Consider the following 25351-nt stretch of genomic DNA (forward strand, 5'->3'; position numbering starts at 1 on the left):
AGCTAGAAAAGAGGAGTTGGCAGCAAGAAGAAAGAGGCGTTACAGACCTAGGGCAAAAATATTTTAGGCCCGCCTCCTTGATCCTGCGCCGCAAGACTCAAAGCATTTTTTTCCTGCAATACCGCACCAGGAGGAAACAGGACTGAGACAAAAGACAGAAAGTGTTTTGTATAATGATCCAGCAATCTTCTATAAATAGGGTCATCCACATAACGGTAGATGAGCCAGCCACCAGCCAATCTGCCAAAAATATAATTTCTGGTGCCGGAGGAATTTTCTACCACAAATTTCTCATGTAAAATTTACCACTTTTGAAATTGACCAATACTGACTAATTTCTTAACAGATTGCTTGGTACCCTTTGTGGTCAGCAGATCAAGGGACTCTAACAAGTAGGGATTTACTAATGCAAAAAACTTCCCCAAGTTCTGAAACAATGTATAAAAACGTACTTCCCATTTTCTGTGATTTTGAAACCAGGTTGAAAATGTAATGCCATATTGTGTTAAGAAAAAAAATAATGCTTGTTTTTCAATTATGTTCTATTACCAGAATATATACTTAGATATGATTTTAGACAATGTAACAACCAGACAAATCCCTGGGTGCTTGTGAAGGGAATCAGCAATACTATAAAGGCAAGGCACATCGATTTGATGGATTTAGCTCTCCACTTTGTATATTGTTGCCACCTGTCAGAAACAATTGAAAATGAAGACTCTGCATGTAATTATGTGTCTATTGTTAATAGTTTTGGATTTTCTTATGTTTCCACTTGCAAAAGACACTGAATATTACAAAAGACAAAGCTGCGTCTTGAAGAAAAATTCACATGAATGGCCAACAAGTTATTCTAAAGATGGGGATATTGCAATTGATGGAATTCTGCAGATATCTTTGCATCACGGAGATGTTGACTATACATTCAATGAGTATCCTACTGTACCGGTTTGTTTTTTGTAAGTACCATAGCAGTGATCATTCTATTACTATTGTCATAGTGGCATTACACCTCCTAATAATTTGTATTTTCAAAGGGTACAGCTAGGATTCAGGGTCTGTTCAACACTATTTCTTTTTATAGGGTCATCCTTTTGATGCCAAAAGACAGATGTCTTTTGATAATAACGGCCAAAAATAGTGACCATGATCATTATTTGGGGCCCTCATTATCAAACGATATTTGTCTTTCAGAGTTAGAATGATGGCCGTCCAAAAGGAAGGCAGCAAAACAACATTGTGTAAACAAAGCCTAAATCTGTAAAAAAAAAAAAAAAAAAAGTATTATTACAGCAGGTCCATGTTTTTCAGCAATTTCCATCTATGTTCTCTAAACTTTTTTAAAGGCAAAAAAATTACTTTTTTTTTTAGAATGTTGCATATTAATAATGATCGTGATTATAAAAAAAAAAAAAAAAAAAAAAATTGTGTGTGTGGAAACACTGATGGACATTTACTAAGGAATCTAATGTGTGCAACTATTCTAATGGGCATTGGTGTATATTTTGTTCCAATAGCTTGTAACTGATTTATTAATATGTAGCACTGCCAGAGTATGTATCTAAGTAAAAACTCACAAAAATGTCGCACAAAAATTGTGCAAGCATATTCGCCTGGTACTGACCAGACCTGCACCTGTTTGTGCGACTTATAAAAAAGTCGCAAACGATAAATTGGGCGCTAATCCTGCATTATGCAAACTTTTGGGTGAATACTCAAAACAGGCCGATTTTTTTAAAAAAGTAGCATCTAAAAAAATTCGCCTGTCGAATACTGGTTTACAAATAGAGTTAGGCGAAAACTGGGCAAAAAATCCATATATTCATCTAAAAATAGTCTTAGATTTACAAAAATTTACCTAAATGCACATATTGATATGAACCAGTCATCAGTGATGTTATTATACTTATTATGGCAGCTAATGTGCAGTATCCATACTATGATTTTTAGATGGTAAAAATCCTAATAAAAATGTATTTTAGATAAAATAATAATAAAAAGTGTCCCGTCATAGGGGGACATTGTTGATCAAAAACAGGCACCATAACACTCATAAAGGGATGTTATACTTTGTTTTGGCAGACCTTCATTCCGCTACCTAAGACATATGTTGGCCTTCATCTATGCCATAGAAGAGATCAATAACAGCACTGAAATCCTTCCAAACATTACCCTGGGATTCCATATCTATGATGCTTGTGCAAATGAACTGGTAGCATTAAAAAGTGTTTTTTGTACTATATCAGAAGATGAATTTCCAACACTGAACTATTTTTGCAAAAAGAGACAAAGAATGATTGCTGTAGTCGGACATGTATTATCTCCAATTACCAAAGTAATATCACAAGTTACCCATCTATATGGCTATCCCCAGGTATGAAATTATCTAATAATGTGTTCATTGGAAAGGGGGTGTGTGTGTGTGTGGGGGGGGGGGGGGTGTACTTATTGTTTGCAGATTTGTTTTTGCACAAAATGTATCTTCTATGTGCAGAGACCTTTCTGATTTTTGCAGTTTCAAAGAAAAATAAAATGATTTTGTCTAACCAAGCAGACTACAAACTGATTTAGTTAGGCACAGTATAAAGACAAAAAAAAATTGTACACACGTTGTGAATTTTAAATCACAAATACGGTAGATCAGAAAAAAACAAGTACAGAGATTAACACACACACAAAAAAAAAAGCAATGATAACCCCCACACACACCCTGTATTTTTATTTTTATATCTATTTTAATGCTTTTTTTATATCTATTTTTGTGCTTTTTTTTTTCTTTATTCTTTTACATTTTACAGTGTGTGCATCCAGCCTTGGGTAAAAAAGAGGTCCGTTATTTGCCATTAACAGCCGTTTATAATGATCATGATCATTGTAGACTGCCGTCAGTGGAAAATAACGAACGAAAAATAACAACACTCGTCGGCCTCTTTAAGATTAACCAACCATAGAGTCCCTCAGAATCAGCTACGTTGAGAGTTTGCAATACCTACCATGGCTCCTTCAGTGTTTGTGTCTGATATTTCCTATTTTAAATAAATTCATATTAGGCCTCCAGTGCTTTACTCATATAATAGCATAGCTGTATTGTACCTTGTAGTAAGACATAATACTTGACACTTTGTCTATGCAGATTAGTTACGGTGCATTAAATCCAGAATTCAAGAAAAAGATTGGCGCTCCAACGCTTTACCGAACTGTTCCAAACGAGTACTCCCAGTTTCATGTGATCATCCAACTTCTGATTCATTTCAGATGGACTTGGGTAGGATTTATCACATCAGATGGTATGAATGATGATGCTAGTGAATATTTTAGACATGAACTGAAGAGGATGGGAATCTGTATAGAATTCGACATGCACATTCCTCATGATTCCCAAACAAATCATCTTATAATACCGCACATGGCGAAAGTTATTAATCGATCCACCAGTAATGTTGTCTTACTATACTGCAATAGTTTTCTCTTATTAGGTCTACTTCTGTATACCTCAGACAACTTTTTTACAGACAAAGTCTATTTATTATCCGTATCAATGACTATTCTTACTGACTATGAATTTACAAGGTATTTACATGTTATAAATGGATCCCTAATGATTTCTGTGCACGGCGGAAAAATGCCGGGCTTACCAAAGTTTAGTCTAGAAACAGTTTGGACAGATAATCCAAGTAACATGTTCATTAGAGAATTTTTATTATTTAATATGCGTTGCCCTCATCTATTTCTCAGTAATCTTAGTGAAACAGGAGATTGCTCCAAGGAAACCTTATGGAGGCGCCATTTATTGGAAGATAAGGCGGAAACCTACTATATGACATATACAATGTATACTTCTGTATATGCTGTAGCACATGCTTTAAATAAAATGTATGTGGCCCAAAAAGTAGTAGAGTCCAAAGAATGGATCGCCAGCGCTGCATATAAGGTAAGAGAGTATGCACACTTTAACCCCCTAGACGACCCTGGGCATACAGGCACGTTCTGGGCCACCTAGGGGAGTCCAGAGCGGGGCCGCGTGGCAGCCCCGCTCTGAACCGCCGCAGTCCCGGGTGCCACTTGTAACTTTGACAGCTGCACCTGATTACTTAATTAGCGGGCACGGCGATCTGACCGTGACCGCTAATTAAGTAAACAGGTGCAGCTGTCAAAGTTGACAGCTGCATCTGATTACTACTTGTAGCACGTTCCCCGGTGTCTAGTGGGGCAATCCCTGTGTCCTTACCTGGCCGGGGTCTGCGCCGTAATGGCGCTGATCCTGGCTTGGCATTTGAATTCTTTCGGCTGCAGCTGCAGTGCCGATCTTATTGATCTATGCAGTATAACTATACTGCATAGATTTCAATGAGAGATCAGTGTACTTATACTACAAGTCCCCCAGGGGAATAACCATAACCCAAGGGGGAGTAACCCTAACCCCAGGGGGGCTTCTAGTATAAGTGTAAAAAAGTGCCAAATTGCACATTTTTGGTCGCATCAAATCCAGAAAAATTGTAAATAAAAAGTGATCAAAAACTTGCATATGGGCAATCAAAGTACCGATAGAAAGAAAACATCATGGCGCAAAAAATGACCTCTCAGTCAGCCCCATAGACCAAAGGATAAATGCGCTATAAGCACGGAAAGAGAGCGATTTTAAGGAACATATTTATGTTAACAATGGTTTCAATTTTTTACAAGCCATCAGATAAAATAAAAGTTATACATGTTTCATATCGTTGTAATCGTAACAACTTGAGGAACATATATAACAAGCCAGTTTCACGCCAGGGTAAACGGGTGTAAAAACAAAAACCCTCCAAATAAAAAAATGCATTTTTTTTTTTTCAATTTCACCACACATTTAATTTTTTCCTGTTTTTGCTGTGTACTTTATGAGCAAATTCAGCCTGTCATTTTAAAGTACAATTAGTGTCCCAAAAAATAAGGGATCACGTGGGTTTCTAGGTAAAAAAAAATGCAAAAATGGCCTTTTAAGAGCAAGGTGGTAAAAACGAAAATACAAAAATTGAAATTGGCCCGGTCCTCTAAGGGTTAAGCAAATGTACCATCAGTACATTTGCTTTAAGTTGTGCACATGGATAGAACGGCGCTGGCACAGGAAAGCCAGTGCCACAGTCCTTTTTTGGAACCGCTGGCCGATTCCTGCCTACTGAGCTGTTTTATTCCCAGACACCCGGCCACCCGCCAGTGGGAGGAAAGCCCCGCCCCTCTATGACGCAGCTCCTTTAGAATCAATGGAGCTGCATCAAAGAGGGGCAGGTGTTTTCTCCCACTGGGCATAGGCTGGCCCACCTCCTGTGCTACACCCCTGGCAATAGAACAGCTCTGTACACGGGAACGGCAGTTCAAAAAAAAGGACTGCTACACCGGCTTCCCCACGCTGGTGTCGGTCCATCCATGGGCAAAAATTAAAGCCAATCTGTTGATGGTAGATTTGCTTTAATTATAGGAGACTCTGCATCATTTATGTATTTAAAGCGATTTTGTACCCATAATCTGTCCCCCTTAAACCACTTGTACCTTCCGATGGCTGCTTTTAATCCAAGATCTGTCCTGTGGTCTGTTCGGCAGGGGATGCAGTTATTGTCATAAAAACAAATTTTAATCCTGCAGCACTGTGTCTAACGGCGGGGGCTTACATTTGTATATGCATTAGGCTGGCGCCACCTCTCCGTCCTTCCTCCCCACCCTCCTCATCATTAGGAATGTTCCAGGAACATTTTCTGCTGTTTGAGCTTTGCAAAGGTGTCTTAACGATCCAGCTCATGTTCATTATTCACCCAGGTGGGGAATAGGAGGCAATCTGCATGGAGCATTCCTAATGATGAGGAGGGTGGGGAGAAAGGACAGAGAGGGTGTGCCAGCCTAATGCATATTCAAATGTAAGCCCCGGCCGTTAGACACAGCGCTGCCGGATTAAAAGTTGTTTTTATGACAATAACTGCATCCGCTGCCGAACAGACCGCAGGACAGATTTTGGATTAAAAACAGCTATCTGAAGGTACAAGTAGTTTTGGGGCGGGGGGGTTGGGGGGGGGGGGCAGATTGTGGGTACAGAGTCCTTTTAAGTATCTATTTAGGTATCTACAGATATAGCTAGCTTCATCACAATCCTTGTTTGATAAAATATTCAACTACACTGCTGAAGTCAAAATAAGTTATCCTAGCACATTACACAAAAAGTACTTGTCATGAAAAATAACTTTTAACTAGGGATGAGCGAACCGAACCGTAACGAACCAGATTCGTTATGAACTTTGCAAAAAGTTTGGTTCATCACCGAACCAAACTTTGAGAAAGTTCGTAATGAATCTGGAATATTCGATATTCGTACGCATATCTCCTAAAATTCGAATATTTGATCAAAAATTCAATCCCATTAACCCCTTGCCTCTAAAGCCTGTTTTGGCCTTAATGACCAGGCTAATTTTTCAAAATCTGACCTGTCTCACTTTATGCGCTTATAGCTCAGTGATGCTTTAACGTATGCTAGCGATTCTGAGATTGTTTTTTCGTCACATATGACACTTTATATTAGTAGCAAAATTTGGTCACTACTTTGTGTATTTTTTGTGAAAAACATCAAAATATCAAGAAAAATTTTAAAATTTTGCATTTTATGAACTTCTGAAATTCTCTGCTTCTAAAAAAGGAAGTCATAGCACATAAATTAGTTACTAAATCACATTACCAATATGTCCTCTTTATTCTGGCATAATTTGGGAAACATATTTTACTTTTTTAGGGTGTTACGGGGCTTAGAAATTTATGAGCAAATTATCACATTTTGTCTAAATTTCCAAAACTGATTTTTTTTTAGGGACCAGTTCTTTTTTTAAATGGATTTAAAAGGCTTGTATACTGGAAACCCCCATAAGTGACCCCATTTTGGAAACTAGACACCTTAAAGAATTAATCTAGGGGTATAATGAGCATTTTAACCCTACAGGGGCTGGAGGAAAGTATTCACAAGTAGGCCGTAAAAAAATCGAAAATTTAAATTTTCAAATAATATATACGTTTAGATTAAAGTTTCTCATTTTCAAAAGGAACATGAGAAAAAAAGCATGCCAAAATTTGTAAAGAAGGTTCTCCTGAATACAACGAAACCCCAGATGTGGGCACTGTATGGGCACACAGCCGGGCTCAGAAGTAAAGGAGCGCCAATTAGCTTTTTTAATGCAGATTTTGCTGAAGAAGTTTCTGAGTGCCAGGTGCATTTGCAGAGCCCCTGTAGTGTCCGCAGAATAGAATCCCCCCAAAAGTCACCACTTTTTCGAAAGTACACCCCTCAAAGAATTCATCTTTGGGTAGGATGAGCATTTTGACCCCACATGCATTAGAGGAAAGTATTCAAAATTAGACAGTAAAAATGAAAAACACGAATTTTTCCAATAATATGTTTGTTTAGTTTGAAATTTCTCAATTTCACGAGGAACAAGAGAAAAAAAGTACCCCAAAATTTGTAAAGAAGGTTCTCCTGAATACAACGGTACCCCATATGTGGGCATAAACCACTGTATGGGTACACAGCCGGGCTCAGAAGAAAAGGAGCGCCAATTAGCTTTTTCAATGCCGATTTTGCTGAAGAAGTTTCTGAGCGCCAGGTGCGTTTGCAGCGCCCCTGTAGTGTCCGCAGAAGAGAACCCCCACAAAAGTCACCCCATTTTGGAAAGTACACCCCTCAAAGAATTCATCTTGGGGTGTGGTAACCATTTTGACCCCACAGGTATTAGAGGAAAGTATTTAAAATTAGACAGTAAAAACGAAAAACTTGAATTTTTCCTATAATATGTTCGTTTAGTTTGAAATTTCTCAATTTCACAAGGAACAAGAGAGAATCTGCACCCCAAAATTTGTAACGCAGGTTCTCCTGAGTACAACTGTACCCCATATGTGGGCATAAACCACTGTATGGCCACACAGGAGGGCTCAGAAGGAAGGGAGCTCCTATTAGCATTTTCAGTTCAGATTTTGCTGAAGTAGTTTCTGAGAGCCAGGTGCGTTTGCAGTGCCCCTGTAGTGTCCGCAGAAGAGAACCCCCCCAAAAGTCACCCTATTTTGGAAAGTACACCCGTCAAAGAATTCATCTTGGGGTGTGGTGACCATTTTGACCCCACAGGTATTAGAGGAAAGTATTCAAAATAAGACAGTAAAATTGAAAAACTAGAATTTTTCCAATAATATGTTCGTTTAGTTTGAAATTTCTCAATTTCACTAGGAACAGGGGAGAATCTGCATGGCCAAATCTGTAACGCAGGTTCCCCTGAGTAGAACGGTACCCCATATGTGGGCATAAACCACTGTATGGGCACCCAGCCGGGCTCAGAAGGGAAGGAGCGCCAATTAGCATTTTCAGTGTAGATTTTTTCGAAGAAGTTTCTGAGTGCCAGGTGCGTTTGCAGTGCCCCTGTAGTGTCAGCAGAATAGAACCCCAGCAAAAGTCACCCCATTTAGGAAAGTACACCCCTGAAAGAATTCATCTTGGGGTGCAGTGAGCGGTTTGACCCCACAGGTATTAGAGGAAAGTATTCAAAATAAGACAGTAAAAATGAAAAACTCAAATTTTTCCAATAATATGTTTGTTTAGTTAAAAATTTCTTAATTTCACGAGGAACAGGAGAGAAAACGTACCCCAAAATCTGTAACACAGCTTCTTCTGAGTAAAACGGTACCCCATATGTGGGCATAAACCACAGTATGGGCACACAGCCGGGCTCAGAAGGAAGGGAGCGCCAATTTGCTGGAGCAAAACCGCAGCTAGTAATAGTTATTAGAATAGCGCAGTTACTAAAATACAATAAAAAATGAGATTACAGGTAATATGGGGTGGTCACTGGCAACCTGGGGTGGTCACAGGCAACCTGGGGTGGTCACGGGCAACCTGGTGTGGTCACGGGCAACCTGGGGTGGTTATGGGCAACCTGGGGTGGTTATGGGCAACCTGTGGTGGTTACAGACAATCTGGGGTGGTTACGGGCAACGTGGGGTGGTTACGGGCAACGTGGGGTGGTTACGGGAAACGTGGGGTGGTTACAGGCAACGTGGGTGGTTACGGATAAACTGAAGTGCTTATAGGTAATCTGGGATGGATACCTGTAATTTGGGGCCGTTACAGGCAATCTGGCATGGTTACGGGCAATCTGGAGAGGGTCACTGGCAATTTGGGGTGGTTAGAGGCAACGTGCGGTGGTTATAGGCAACGTGCGGTGGTCAGAGGCAACGTGCGGTGGTCAGAGGCAACGTGCGGTGGTTACGTGCAATCTGGGGGGTTACGGGCAATCGGGGCTGATTACGCACCATCTGGAGGGGGTCACTGGCAATTCGGGGTGGTTACGGTCAACATGTGGTGGTTACAGGCAACGTGCGGTGGTTATAGGCAATGTGCAAAGGTAATGGGCAACATGCGGTGGTTAGAGGCAACGTGCAGTGGTCAGAAGCAACGTGCGGTGGTCAGAGGCAGCGTGCGGTAGTTACGGGCAATCTGGAGGGGGTCACTGGCAATTTGGGGTGGTTACGGTCAAGATGTGGTGGTTATGGGCAACGTGCGGTGGTTACATGTAATCTGGCGTGTTTGCGGGCAACCTGCGGCGGTTACGGGCAAACTGGGGCGGATACGGGCAACCTGCGGTGGTTACGGGTAATCTGGGAGTAAACCGCAATTATTACTATAATAAAAAGTGTGTTTTATTTTGTTTGTATGTTTTTCACTTTTTCACATTTACACTTTTTCACTTGTACTTTTTACACTTTCATTTTTACTATATTACTATGATTACTGTAATATTTTCTATCACAGTAATCATAGTTTAGTGACAGAGACCAAATGCCCCACTGCCCCATGCTCTCCGCTACCTCCGGTGGCGGAGAGCATGGGGTTTTCATTCATTTTTTTATTTCCATCGCTGCGAACAAACATCGTTTGTTCGCAGCGATGGGGGCGGCCATCTTGGATTTGATGGCCGCCCGGGGAGGGGGGGGTTAGAGATCGGCCACTAGGGGACTGATCTGAAGTCTGATTAATACTTATTTCATCTCCCCCCACCGTGAATCACGGTGGGGGGAAATGAAATGCAGCGGCGGCGCCGGTACTGGCGGATCGCCGCTATAACGGTAATAGCGGCGATCCGCCAGTACCGGGGGGGGGCAGGGAACTGCCGAGGGAGGATCTGTAGTGGTGGCGGGAGGAAGCAACATGCCACAGCCCCCTTCCGCCGCCCGATCGCCTCCCAATGCAGAAATATCCCCATAGACGCTGCGGTCGCATTGACGGCGGCGTCTATGGGGTTAACTGCCCGGGGGGAGTGCGGCTCCCCTCCGGGCAGAGGCAGCGGGAGGAGGCTATGTGACATAGCTTCCTCCCGCTGCCCGATCTCACCTAGGGTTAGCGGGGGGAGGCAGGGAAGATATGACGTTTGGGAAACGTCATGTTGCGGGAACTACCTGCTTTACATGACGTTTCCCAAACGTCATTTTGCGGCAAGGGGTTAAAGTCTATGGCAACAAGTATTCGATTATTGAAAAACATCTATTTGACCACTTTGAGGTCTCCAAGTCCACAATGACACCTCAGGAAATGATGCCAACACCACTGGAATGCAACTGGGACAGCAGGGGAAGCATCTGACACCCCAAAATTGCCGGTAATAAAGTCACAAGTCAATGTTATACAGGTGAATTACCTGGTTATTAAAGGGTGTATGAATATTTTATAGGTAAAGCTGGGCGGCTCTATTATGTAGCAGGTAGCACTTGGTAAACAGGTTGCCTTATAGTAGCACAGCAGCCTGCTTGTACCACCCTGTGTATTTATGTATGACGTAGCAGCACATAGCACTGGATGAACACACGTACTACTCTTTTTTTTAGATCAAGCAGTTTAGCACATATCAGCAGCACAAAGCACTTGGCCAGCAGAGTGCTTGCACTACCCCTTGTAGATTTGCTACCACATATTTGAATGGAAACACCCAGTAACCTTGTTTGCTGTCAATGAATGGAAACATCCAGTGTCCCTGTTTGCTGCAATGAATGGAAACACCCAGTACACTTGTTTACTGTCAATGAATGGAAACACCTAGTAGCCTTGTTTGCTGTCACTGAATGAAAACACACAGTAACCTTGCTTGCTGTCACCAATTTTAGCATGGTTTATATGCTACCTCTGTTTTAATGGTTCACTGTGTGGGAGACGTCCTCGTGACGGCATGACGTCACGCTAGGCCGTCGGGGCTCCGGATCCACCTATCCGATGTAGGACAACGCTGAGGAGGAGGAGCGCTGCAGACCCTGAGCTCCAGGGCGATGAAATGGCGGAGGTTATGGCCGAAGCGGCGAGGACCGGCCAGCGTCTCTGCTGTGAAGGTGCAATGTGCTGTCCGCGGGCTCCAGACTTCCTGGTTAGCAAGCAGGGAGGAGATGTCGGCCGGCGCTATGAAAAGGCCCGCCCACCATGTGCTGCAGTCAGGATCGACCCGCAGGGACAGGTGAGAGCTGGACTGCGCGGTCGGAGTTTTTTCTGGTGGCCCAGAGGTAGCGCGGCCTGGACTAAGGATGAACCTGATCGGCCCTACTCTTAGAATAAGTGCCAGTGGCATGTACCCTCCATTAGACTCCAGGTACTTTGCAATGACCATGGGATGCTGCCAATGTTGCTGACTGTTTGGCTAACAATAAGATAAGGCGCGTTCGGATTGGCATTGGAACTATATACTTATTTCCCTGTGCTCTCCTATTTCTCCTTTGTTTTTCTCCCCGCATGTTTGGCTCAGCCGGCTGAATGGGAGAAAGTGTTGGCTGGCCTTTATGAGAAATTGAATCAGCAGCACTTTCAATCAAGGGGAATCTGAGCTGGGAATCTCTGGATAAGACTGGTCCTGGAGAGCTTGTATGTTGTAACTAACTGAAACAGCGTTTTCTGATTAACCCATGCATGACCATAAACTAATTGAGCTAATATGAACTAACCCCGATCTGTCCTCACTTGCAGTGTGGAAGGGTGCAGATAAATTGGATCCTAACAACTAACAATTGAATGGCCGCATATTAATCAAGTTATTGACACTTGAAGTGATCTTACTCTCGGCCTAGGAAAAGACTGAATAAAGTTGTGTATTACTAACTAACAACATAATGGTGATATACTACCCCAACTGAATATTTTATCTGCAAAGTGGATGGGAATGAGCTAATCCGTGGTTTACCAAGTAATGACACAACGGCTGTATTATCAATGTGCTTTATATGATGATCTGTAGCCGAACCGATATTATCGCCGGCAGAGGGTGTGGGTTTGGGGTCTGTCAGTGTGTGGGTTTGGCATTTGTCAAATATCTGTATATCGACTGGCTAAGTGTGGACTTCAGGGATCGGATTTCTTGTCTGGGGGAGGAGGAAGCGTTTTGTGTTTCTGGGAGGCAATGCGCTAATCTTGGCGGTATTCTCTGTGAACCACTGTGCTGTTGTTGAGGGACGGTGGGATGGCAACAAAAGGAGCGGGTAGAAAGACAGGGGGAAATAACAAAAATGGGGGGCTACCACAAAAAATGGATAAATATCTAAAGTCTCCGGGTATGCAGCACGGGGGGGCTCGTGGGGATGGAGCGAGTTTGCTCGATAATACTATTAGCTCTGAACAGGCCAATGCTGATGAATCATATGTACAACACCCTTCAGTCCTGGATGCAATATTATCGAATTATTAGTCTGGAAGATAGGTCCCGCAGAGCCAATATTAGGATTATCGGGCTGGTGGAGGGGGTGAAGGGAGCAGACCCCACAAGATTCTGTGCTACATGGCTTAAAGAATATTTTGGGGAAGTGGATTTCACTCAGTTCTTTGAAGTAATTAGAGCCCACTGCGTCCCCTCTAGGTCGCCCCCTCCGGGCTCTCCGCCGCGAACAATGTTGGTCAAGTTGCTGCATGATAGGGACAGAGATTTGATTTTGTGTAAAGCACGTGAGTTAAAGTTTATCATGTACAATGGGGCCAAAGTCTCGTTGTTCCCCGACTTTTCCAGACCAACGCAAAAAAACGTGAATCTTTTAAGGAAATCAAAAAGCGACTGTTTGAAGCGAAAATTGCCTTCTCCTTATTATTCCCCGCTAGATTGAGAGTAGTAGTAAATGGACGCACTAATTTTTTTGATTCAGCTAAGGATGCGATGGAGTGGCTTGATAGTCAGGGATTAAGAAATGGGAGGATGATACAGGATTGCACAGCGTTGTAATAGTTTATGAGGATTTGAGTTATATTATTCTGGTCGGATGGGTGGATATTCCAAAGCTAAGTGGTGGATTTAAGGCTCTTGATCCGGAGGAGCCAACGCAGAGGGTTGTGGGGTTTGGGAGGGAATAGATGGGTTAGGGCAGGTAGTGGGGTGGGGGGGCTGGGTGGGCGGGGTATGGTGGCCGTGATGATACAGTGGTTTTTCGCTTGTTTTTTTTTTCCTCTCTCTTCTCTAGTCGAATATGGTTTGTAAGATCTTAGCCTGGAATGTAAGAGGGACGGGTGATAGATTAAAAAGGCTCGCTATATTTGATGCAATAGATCAGCATCTGCCAGCAATAGTAGCTATTGCTCGAAACACATACTACCTCAGAAAATTTTGAACGGATAAATCGTAGATGGGCAGTTCATATATTTCACACTGGGTTTTCTACTTATTCTTAGGGGATTTCTAGTGCACAAATCTATTTCGCTGGTTGTTAAAGAGAAAAAGATCGATGATAGTGGAAGATATATTTTTTTATTTGGTCATTTGGAGGGTGAAGTGATTGTTTTGGCATTTGTATATGTACCTCCTCCCTTTTCCCTAGGAATTTTTATGCAGTTACTTAGCTTTATGAAAGATAAGGGAAACATACCACTATATGTAATCGGAGACTTCAATGAGGTCTGGGATCCCCTCCTGCATAGAAGGGGTAGTAAAGGTATTACCTCCTCCCAACACTCCCCCCTGGAACATTTCGCCCGAGAGGTGGGTTGGGAGGATGCGTGGCGGAAGTTTAACCCCAATACACGGGTGTTCTCATGTTTTAGTACGTCTTATAATGCCGCCTCCCGTATCGATTTATGTCTCTGTAATCAGGGGGCGCTGGGCAGGGTAATCAAAATTAGATATGAAAGTTGTTCGATTTCGGATCATGCTCCAATTAGGCTTGAAGTGGACTATTGCAGAGACCGGGAAATCAAGCCATTTAGAATTAATCCCTATTGGTTAACAATAATAGATGAGGAACAGAAGATAACTCACGAGATCAGTTTTTTTCTGGCAGTGTAATAAAGGCTCAGCTCGGACCCAAATTGTATGGGACGCCTTTAAGGCGTTCATTAGAGGTATAGTTTATAAAGAGATCTGTAGGAACAAAAAACTATTTAGGCAGAAGGAAAGGAATCTTGGTGAGATGGTCCAGAAATGTGAGAAGAGATTTAGCGAGGATCTCGGGGACAAATCTTTGACTGAGCTTAAAAATGCGCAGAGTAAACTTGCGACTTTTATGAATGAAAAGGCTCAACATCGCGTTTTTTTTTCTGGACAGAATTTTTTTGTGAGGGCGAGAAACCTGGGAAACTGTTATCAGAAGTGGTGAAAGCACAAGACGATGCTAGGTCCCATATTGCAGCAGTTCGGGATGCCGGGGGGAAAGTAGTGCAAGGACAAGAACAGATAGAAAGGGAATTTAAATCTTTTTTGAAGACCTGTATAAGTCCGAAGGAGAGAAGCCGACGTTTAGGATCAGGGAATTTCTCGATAAATTACACCTGCCTAAATTATCTAATGATGATAGGGCGAAAATTAATGGTCCTTTAACGCTCGGGGAGATACGACAGGCTGTGGGTTCTCTAGCTAATGGGTCTGCATCAGGTCCCGATGGAGTCCCTATCGAATTTTATAAGAAATATATAGAAGTATTGTTGCCAATTTTAAGGGAAGTATTAGATGAATCCTGTAGTTTCGGTTCTCTGCCATCGTCCAAATAAAGACCCTCTTGATATGGGCTCGTATCGTCCTATATCTTTACTGAATTCAGATTACAAAATACTAGCAAGGGTTGTAGCTACTAGACTACAGCAGGTCATATTGGCCTTGGTGCAGGACGATCAGAATGGGTTTATCCCCGGACGGTCTACTGGCACCAACATCGAAAGACTTTTTGTAAATCTCCAGCTTGGGGGGGAGGCGCCCCGCTCCATCCTGTCGATCGATGCTGTTAAAGCTTTCGACAGGGTGGAGTGGGGTTTTCTCTGGCAGGTTTTGGAGAAATTTAAGATGGGAGCTCTCATCAGCTGGATTAAAGTGTTATATTCTTCGCCATCTGCACGTATATTAATAAATGGCAAAATGTCGGGTGAGATCGGCTTGACACATGGCACGAGACGAGGATGTCCTGCATCGCCTTTATTGTTCGCCTTGTATATAGGGCCGCTGGCTGCTCTTATCCGTCAAGATCAGAGGATTGAGGGATTTGGTTTGAGGGGTACTAGTGACAAAATCATGTTATATGCGGATGACGTATTGCTTTTTGTACGTCATCCCTCAGTCTGCATCCCACATATCATTTCCAGATTTGAGGAGTTTGGAGGGGTATCTGGTATGCAGATTAATTGGTGCAAATCCGTTCTAATGAATTTATGGGGTGAACACGATTCATCAAATTTTAATTTAAAGGTACTGGCTCCACAAGAGTCATTTATGTACTTGGGAGTAAATATAAACAGGTAATATCGGGCTCTTTGCTGAACAAAATCTAAAGCCTTTACTCATCAAATTAAGGAAAAAAAATAGAGGTCTGGCTCCGTCTTCCCCTATCCATGTCGGACAGGGTTTCATTAATCAAAATGATTCTACAACCCCAAATATTATATTTACTCAGGGCTGCCCCGATATGGATTGGGAATAAATGGTTTAAGGATTTAGATGTCATCCTTAATCGTCTGATATGGGAAGGTAAAAAACCGCGTATCGGATACAGGGCCATGACAGATTTAAATCAAGAGGGTGGCTGTGAACTACCCGATCTCTGTGTATACTTTTGTGCAATTCAAATTTTGAAAATCATATACCATGCGGAGTCAGATTTGGGTAAGAGAATAAGGGAAACGGTTGGCATCCCTGAATTAGATTTATGGAGTTGCTTGGAGATGGAGGAAGCCGATTTAGGCAAAGGAGGTATAATTACATATCTAAAAATGTGGCGTAGAGCATGGGCTGTGTTTAGGGGCTATGCAGGGATATCAGCAGGGACTAAATATACACCATTATGGGGGAATCCTGATTTGGTGGAGGTGAATAAAATTATAGACAAAAGGTTTTGGATAAATCGGGGTATCACAAAATTATATCAAGTTATTGATAGGGGTAAAATGAAAAAAATGGGATGTTCTCACGCAAGAATATAATATTCATATAAATCACATACTTTATTACTATCAGCTTTCACATGCACTAGAGAGTAGTCAGAATAAAGAATACTTAAAAATTCAGACACATTATTTAATCGAGGCACTGATTAATTATAGAGGCAATAAAGCCGTGGAATTAGGGAAACTATATCGAAGCATTAAACACTTTAATCGGGATGAGCTATATAGAAAAAATCACGTTAGATGGGAAAAAGAGGTGGGGACTTTATCAGAGGTAGAGTGGACACAGATTCACAAAAACACTACGCTTGCATCCCTGAATTCTAGTTATAGACTTTTGCAATTTAGAATTGTCTGCTACCTGTATTATACCCCATGCACCCTTTTTAAGATGGGTTTCCAGAACCATACTAGATGTCCGAGATGTAAGATAGATGATGCAGATATGCATCATGTGCTTTGGAGTTGCTCTCGACTACAGGGATTCTGGGGGGCCGTTGTTCAACTTAATGAAAGCAAACTGGGTAAGAGTATACCTTTCAATCCTGTTTTTCTTGTACTGGGCCTGATAGACGGGACATAGAAAGATCGGTTGATATTACTCCGTGTAATAACTATTGCTAAAGTTATTATTATGAGAGCATGGATGAGGGAAGAGCCGCCAGTTGTGAAGGAATGGGAAGCTCTAACGTGTAAAGTCATGAGTTATGAGAAGAAGTACTACAGTGTCACAAACCGACTCAAGACCTTTGATAAAATCTTGGGAAGATGGAGAGATAACTAATCTGCTGGTACCCCCCCCCCCTTCTTTTCCCTTTTTTTTTCTTTTCCTTTTTTTTCCCCCTCTTTCTCCTTTTTCTCTCTTTTTTTCTTCTTCTTGACTACGGTCACCAGACCTGGGGTGGGCGGATGGGGATGGGTGGGTGGGTGTATGTCATCGGGGTTTTATACGGTTTATATAGATATTTGTTAATATATTATATACCATTATCAGCTATTTTTTTGACGGTATTATATGTGTAATGATGTGAAAGCTCTGTTTTGCCGGTATCCCGATTTTTATAATAATAATAAAGAGATAATTAAATAAAAAAAGAAATAATGGTTCACTGTGTGATCACTGCCATGCTGTTGCCCAGAATTTGGCGTAATGGTGCGAGTAGGCAGCCTCAGAGGCATCCATGCATGCTTCCCCTCCTGTCCCATATGCATCCAGAGGTGTTGGCATCATTTCCTGAGGTTTCATTGTGCACTTGGTGACCTCCAATTTGTCTAATCTTGATTTCCAGGTCCCAAGGATTTTTCTCCCATAGACTATAATGGGATCCGATATTCGTTCGAATAGTAGAATATCGGGAGCTATTTCAATCTAATCCAATCGAATCTAATATTTCACTATTCACTCATCTCTAATAACCAGGTAATTCACCTGTATAACATCGACTTGTGACTTTATTACCGGCGATTTTGGGGTGTCAGATGCTTCCCCTGCTGTCCCAGTTGCATTCCAGTGGTGTTGGCATCATTTGCTGAGGTGTCATTGTGGACTTGGTGACCTCCAAGTGGTCCAATAGATGTTTTTCAATAATCGAATACTTGTTCCCATAGACTTTAATGGCATCGAATATTCGATCAATATTCGAATTTTAGGAGATATGCATACGAATATCGAATATTCGAATATTTCACCATTCGCTCATCACTATTAGCAAGGTTCGTTTTAGGTTCGGTTTGTACGAATCCGAACTTCACGAAAGTTCGCCGGATCGAACCGAACCGAACTTTTCAAAAGTTCGCTCATCCCTACTTTTAACATGTCATCAGGCATTGCTGGGACCCTCTGTGATCAAGAGATATAGTCATGGAAAGAGCCAAATTGCCTCCCCAGCTGTATCTCCGTAATGACCAATGCCTCATAGACTTACATTGTCGGAATTAGTGGCCGTCTGATAAGTGGATAGCCACGCTCTCTCCCCGGCTATATCTTCTGATCACAGAGGGTCACTGCAGTGAGACCTGCTGTTATCAATAACTTTTGATATGCCTAATGACATGTCAGAAGCTCTTTTTCATGACCGTTAAAAGTGAGGTCCAGTGAACATTTTTATACTTTAAGTATTGCATTGCCCCCTAAAGGTTATACAAATCACCAATATACACTTTTATGGGAAATTCTTATAAAGTTTTTTTTTTTTCCTGCACTTTCTACTGCAACAAGGCTTTACTTTCTGGATAAAATGGTGATGTCACGCCCTACTGCCAGAACTGTGCGGGCTGTGGTTGCTGGAGAGGATGATGGCAGGGGGACACTGAGGGACACAGGGCACTGGAGGGACACTGAGCATCCCCCTAATCATGCCATCATCCTCTCAAGCAGCCGTAGCCTGCACACCTCTGGGAGTCGGGTCATGACATCACCATTTTATCCAGGAAGTGAAGCCTTGATGCAGTAGTGCAGGGAAAAAAGCACTTTATAATCATTTCCCATAATAAGTGTATATTGCTGATTTGTATAACTTCTGGGGGACAATACTATACTTTAATAAAAAAACTTTTGTTGGACTTCTCCTTTAAGTGTCTTCTCCTCGAAACTTACTGAAAAGGTATGCAGGAGCCTTGAACGGCGCTGGACGGCTTGAAAACAGGCAACATAGAATTTGCATATAAACAATTTATTGGTCTCAAGGAGCAAAGCGATACAGGGCACCCCTTTCTCAAGCTAAAAGAGACACACCTTAGCTTGAGAAAGGGGTGTGTGGTATGCCCCCGGGGTGTTGTGTTGGAGCATCAGCCGATTACTTGCTAGGTGGTGAAGTGTGACACCACTCCGGTGGTGGTTGGCCGAGATACAGCTGGACCTTAAGATGTTATGTCGTGAGAAAAGTGCTGAGTAGGCACACATGTGTGCTGGCACGCCTGCTTTTATTTTAGAAGGCCGGTTGAACCTTTTTCCCCTGTGGAGAGTGTCCTGCAGGGTGGCTACCTCGTCTCTTGGGATAATATAATGGTTGGTCGTGGTGTAGTGACCCTCCCTGCCTATCGGAACTGCCACCCACAGATATGTATACTGTATCCATGTGAAGAGAAGAATGACAAAGTGTCTTTAGCATAAACAACCTTGTTTTTACTTGAAGGGTACTTGTGTGCAGCAAGTTATACAGCTTCACTTTGACAGAGTATGGTACACTTGAGAGTTTCCTTGATAAAGCACTTAATAAGACACTCGACAATACAACAACCAGATCTGTGATAGGAATACAGTGAAGAAAACAGTCGTGCCGACTGAGTAGCGTGTTGAGAAGTTCAGAGAAGCAGAGTAGCAGAGAGGATGTTGTGAGAGTCCCAACCCAAGTAGTACTGTGCTCTGCCAGGATGTTAGAGGATGAGGTAGAAGAATACTTAGAAGAAGAAGAGAATACTTGTGATCGTGTATTGATCTTTGGGTTTTCACATCACCTAATGCCCACCAGTGTCGGCTTAACCGTCCTATGAGGGTGACACAAGGCCCCAGACCTTGTTTCTTGGGATGAGAGGAATACTGAGAATTTCTTGCTGACAACCGCAACAAGATAGAGTTCATAGGCCTTAGGAACTTTGCTCTATCCGGATCAGTTCCTAGCTTAATGCTGTCTGTAGATAATGTCCTGCTCTGTGACTGTCCTAGTCCATGGCGTGGGTTGAGGTTGTCTCTGACTTGTCCTCTCCTGAAAGGGGTTTAACTCTGCATAGTGTTGTGTAGCGTTACTGAGTAGAAACCATTAGCTGTGTCTTGTGTTGCTTCTTACCCATGCTGGGTTCTGGCTAAGACTGAACCTCAAGGAAGGGGGACCTGGCAGAGTTTTCTAGCTTGCATCCTTCCTTTACAATGTCCAACACAAAAGTGCCATGCACCTCCTTTACCCATGTGACTTCCTTCCTCAGCGTACCTAAAGTGCGCTGTGAAAGGGTGAAGAGTTCAATAGAAGTAAAGAGAGAGATGATAGGAGAGAAGAAGAAAAGATTCCTATAGGTTCACAGATCCCTGTGACACACAAATAAACAATAACCCTTTGCATACATCTAAGTACATATATCTAATACAGCGGCATCTAGTTGTGCAACTTTATCATTACCTTCATTGCCCCATGCAAACAATAAGTACAGGCTTTTACGAAGGGTGTAACCAATACCAATAGGACACCACAGGTGCACACCCCGAAACACATTGCTCCTTGAGACCAATAAATCGTTTATATATGCTAATTCTACTTCATCTGTTTCTAAGCCATCCAAAGCCATTCAAGGTTCCTGCTTTTCTCTCCGGTAATCTCAGAGGAAACCACACTTATCTGCCTATCCATCAAGGATCCCTTGGCTCTGGATCTTTGATCATCTTTATCTATACATTAATTTAGTTTTTATCACCCTATGGCACCTTTCATATTTTCTAGCCTTCTCTGATTTTTCATGACAGTAAGGCTAGGTTCACACTACGTAAGTTTCCGGCCGTAGCGCGCTCCGTGAATAACCAGCCGGACATTTACGTAGTTTGCGTACAATGGAAAGTATACAATCTACGGCTGCACAGTTCACACTACGTAAGAACTTACGGCCGGATTGTATGCAAAAAATGAACCAGACCATTGTTTTGGGACAGAAATGCTGTAACTTACCCCCGTAGCGTAACATGCGGTCCCGTACGGAGTGGTGATTTCTTCTTTTTTACACTTTGATTTGCCGATCCAAAAGGTTCTGTGGGGTGTCCGGGGCTAGCCGAAGATATCCAAGTAAAATACCGCTTTCAGATCGCTACTTACGCCGCTTGGGAAGCATACGTAGCTTATGGGCGTAAGTTCACGGACCGTACGTAGCAAGCCGCAACTTGCGTAAATCCCGACCGGAGTTTTACGCATATATGACCGTCCGCAAAAAATATGGGGCCGGACATATACGTAGTGTGAACATAGCCTGATTCTGTAACATTACTTCTCAGTTAGTGGCCTTACCCTCTCAACATACAACTTTGGTCTCCCTTATTTGCATCTTGTGTCACAGCTGATTGACGGGGTCTTGAGTGTCGGAACCCCACTGATGGACATTTGTCTATCGTGTAGGTAAGCAATCTATAGATGGTGGCTAGAAAACTACTTTAATTGTGGTTATGTTAAACTGTGATCTTCTTGGAAAATTCCTCAATTTTTTTTATATCTGTGTTGATTTAGTTAAAATACTATTTAAAAAATATAAGATTACAGCTTGAGTCTGGCAAAGAAATATTCTTTGATCATAATGGAGACGCCCCTGCAAATTTTGACTTTATAAGCTGGCTTATCTATGAAAATAACACAGTAAGAAAAGTACAGTTTGGAAATTTCTTTGTTTCCTTGAACCCACAGCTTTATCTAAACGACACACTGATTTCATGGAATCCATCTTTTAATGAGGTAAACATTGTTCTATTTTTTTTTTATTAGCACTTTTTCTGGATCTTAAAGGGGTTATCTGGGACTTAAAAACTTTTTGTATGTTGCTGCCCTTAGATGTCATAAACATCTTGTCCTTACCGCTCCATGTTCCCCCAGTGTCCCTCTATGGTGTTTTGGTGCCCCACTCACCATAGTATCCACTTCTTTAAAGATGGACTTACAGTGACAGCAAAAATATAAGTATCTTTGGTTGAGTAGCAATCCTTATTTTTATTATTTCTTTGATAAATTAATATTGTAAGCATTTGCAAGCAGGGTCCTCACTCCTTCATGTTTGACGGTTATACATATTTTTTTGTAATGTTTGATTTTGTCTGTTTATGAACCTGTATATGTAAAGAGCTGTAGAATATGTTGGCCTTTTTTAAATTTAATTAAATTTTTTATTTCCTGTATGAGACTTATGAGATTATTGATTCTTATATGAGAATATGTGGTCAGTGCTATGGTAATGCAGTACTTTTGTATTGGATACCTGGAAAACCAAATGGCATTGGTGTAGGTGTTGGAAGTTTATTCAGCTGAGACCTGAAATGGTCGATATTATATAACTGCCTAGATGTCACAGTTGCTATTTACGAAGGCATTACTGTGGTTAGGCAACAAGGATTTTCTCGGCACTCACCAATATGCTGAATTCGTAGTGTTTCTTGCTTCTTAATAGATGAAAACAAATCAGGTACAGAAAAATATGGAACGCTTCACGATTCGTGAAGCGTTCCATATTTTTCTGTACCTGATTTGTTTTCATCTTTGAAGATGCAATAAACACTACGAATTCAGCATATTGGTGAGTGCCGAGAAATTGATTTTATTAGATAACAGATTGCATCTGCCATTTATGGATCCTGCAGTCAGGGCCTCCATGAGGAATTTCAGGGTCCCATACTAATGACTTGTCTAGGCCCCCACCTTGCCAAAAGCAATAAATAAAAAAAAAAACTTCTAAGTCAATTTGGGACATATTCTCATAGCAGGGCTGTGATTGGTTGGTTATAGTATATCATTGCTGACACCGGAGCATCTGTATTGGATCATTAAACGGGTTGGCTTCTTTATAGTCAAATTGATCAGTGTACAGTATTAGTAAGTGTACTCACAGCCCTTCCTGACAGGGGCTCCTTATGTACCTCATACAGCTAAAATCAAACTCCCCTCCTCCAGGCTGGACTGCCCTGCTCTGTGGTGTCTTGGTCCATAAGATTGCTTACATGGAGGAGCATGTGACCATGCTCCACCCCCCTGTGTCCACCACTGAGCCTATATATGTCTATGGAGGACACAGGGGGCAGGGCATGGTCACATGCTATTCCATATCGGCCATTTTATGGACAGAAACAAAGCAGAGCAGGGCACCACAGCCTGGAGGAGAGGAGTCTGATTTTAGCTCTATGAGGTACACAGGGAGCTGCTGTCAGAATATACAGTGAGTACACTTACTAATACTTTGTACTGATCTATTTTACTATAAAGTGGCCAACCCTTTAACCCCTTAAGGACGGGGCCTATTTTCGTTTTTGCGTTTTCGGTTTTTCATCCTTGTGTTTAAAAGGCCATAGCACTCGCATTTTTCCACCTAGAAACCCATACGAGCCCTTATTTTTTGCGTCACTAATTGTACTTTGCAATGACAGGCTGAATTTTTGCATTTGGTACACTACAAAACCAGAAAAAAATCCAAAGTGTGGTGAAATTGAAAAAAAAAAACGCATTTCTTTTATTTGGGGGAACTGTATTTTTACGCCATTCGCCCTGGGGTAATACTGACTTGTTATGCATGTTCCTCAAGACGTTACGATTAAAACGATATATAACATGTATAACTTATATTGTATCTGATGGCCTATAAAAAATTCAAACCATTGTTAACAAATATACGTTCCTTAAAATCGCTCCATTCCCAGGCTTATAACGCTTTTATCCTTTGGTCTATGGGGCTGTGTCAGGTGTCATTTTTTGCGCCATGATGTGATTTTTCTATCAGTACCTTGATTGTGCATATACGACTTTTTGATCGCTTTTTATTACATTTTTTCTGGCTGCTGCAGCCGGAAGTAATTGAGTGCCAAGCTGGGGACGGCGCCATCTTGGACGAGTCCCCGGCCGGCATCAGTAACGGAGATCATTCCTCCGGGACAACGTCCCGGAGGAGCGATCTCCCCCACTAGACTCCAGGGAACGGTTGCCTCCGGTAATCGGAGGCAGCTGTGAACTTTGACAGCTGCCTCCGATTAGCTAATTAGTGGGCACGGCGATCAGACCGTGGCCGCTAAAAGCGGCGGTCCCGGACTACACGCGGCACCCGGGACCGCTGCGCTTCAAAGCGGGCTCGCCGTGCGGCCCCGCTTTGAAGTGCTAATGCGGACATATGACCTACGGGGACGTCATATGTCCTTAAGAGGTTAAATAGTACCTATCGCTTTGCTGATGTGGCATGATATGTTGGTAAAACAAATTAGAACATTTTTTTTATTTAAAAGAGCAAAGAAGCAGAGAACCACATAAGCCAAGTGTATGTTAACAAAGGGGCAGATACAGTGACTATTTCCTGCAGCAGGTTTGAGTGCAGAAAATCTGCAGTGTTTAACTGTACCACCAAATAATCAGCTACAGCATGACTACAAATTACCACCCACAGATGATTGGACAGTATGTCCAGTCACAGTACAAAAAATACAATGCAAAGGATAACATTAGCCTAATAAACTAACTACAACGCTGCTCCATATAGATGATGTCTTCTCTGATCAGAGGCTTTCCCTTTCTTTTCCTTTTCTTTTCTGTCTAGATTAATAAGTGGGACTTCTTCCAGCCATGACTCATCTCCGCAGAATCCGCCAGACAAACATCTTAGGCTCTGCACATTTTACGCATCCTATGCTTATATACATGTCCTATCCATAGTGCACAAAACTATAAAAGTGCCTCCCAGTGTGCCCTCACACAATAGTTTGCTCCCTAATAGTGCCCCCCACACAGTAGTTACCCCCAATACAGGTCTTCTTACCAACACAAGTGCAGTGTAGAATGCATTACTGAGCCCCTTATGGCATTACTGTGAATATTTCCTTGATGGCGGCCCTGCCTGCAACTTACTTCCTTAAAGGGGTTATCTGGCTTAGAAAACTTTTGATATTTATGCGGTTATATATGACATCATAAAAAAAAAAGCTACAAGTTACCTCTTAGCACTCCCCAGTGTCTTCCTGTAGTGCCTATGGGTCCCCCAGTGACCGCAGCCACCACCACTTCTGAGAGAAAATCATCTTGGGAGTGACAGCCAGCACAGCCAATTACTGGCCATGGCGCTGTTATGTCTCAGTTAGTCGACGAGTCTGTTTTGGAAGTGGTGGAACCTGCAGGGAACCAGAGTCGCAGCAGGAAACACCTGGGCATGTAGAGGTAAACATAGTCTCTTTACTATTTTCTATACTGCAGCTTTATGTCAAAGGTTTGCTAATGCCAGATAACCCCTTTAATGCCACCATGATAACTGCCACAACATGTTGTATAA

At 42.3% G+C, this 25351-nt stretch overlaps 1 protein-coding gene across 1 annotated transcript in view; it reads left to right on the forward strand.

The window, feature by feature from the left end:
• Window positions 1–711: 711 nt before the first annotated feature.
• Window positions 712–25351, forward strand: part of LOC138770485 (vomeronasal type-2 receptor 26-like) — a 30310-nt gene continuing 5670 nt past the window's right edge. The window contains exons 1-4 of the mRNA XM_069949590.1: window positions 712–959; window positions 2083–2374; window positions 3134–3570; window positions 3736–3931. Of these exons, the coding sequence (XP_069805691.1) occupies window positions 712–959; window positions 2083–2374; window positions 3134–3570; window positions 3736–3931 (1173 nt within the window). The remainder of the gene's footprint in view (window positions 960–2082; window positions 2375–3133; window positions 3571–3735; window positions 3932–25351) is intronic.

The sequence above is a fragment of the Dendropsophus ebraccatus genome, chromosome 13, assembly GCF_027789765.1.
Source record: "Dendropsophus ebraccatus isolate aDenEbr1 chromosome 13, aDenEbr1.pat, whole genome shotgun sequence".
Lineage (NCBI taxonomy): Eukaryota > Metazoa > Chordata > Amphibia > Anura > Hylidae > Dendropsophus > Dendropsophus ebraccatus.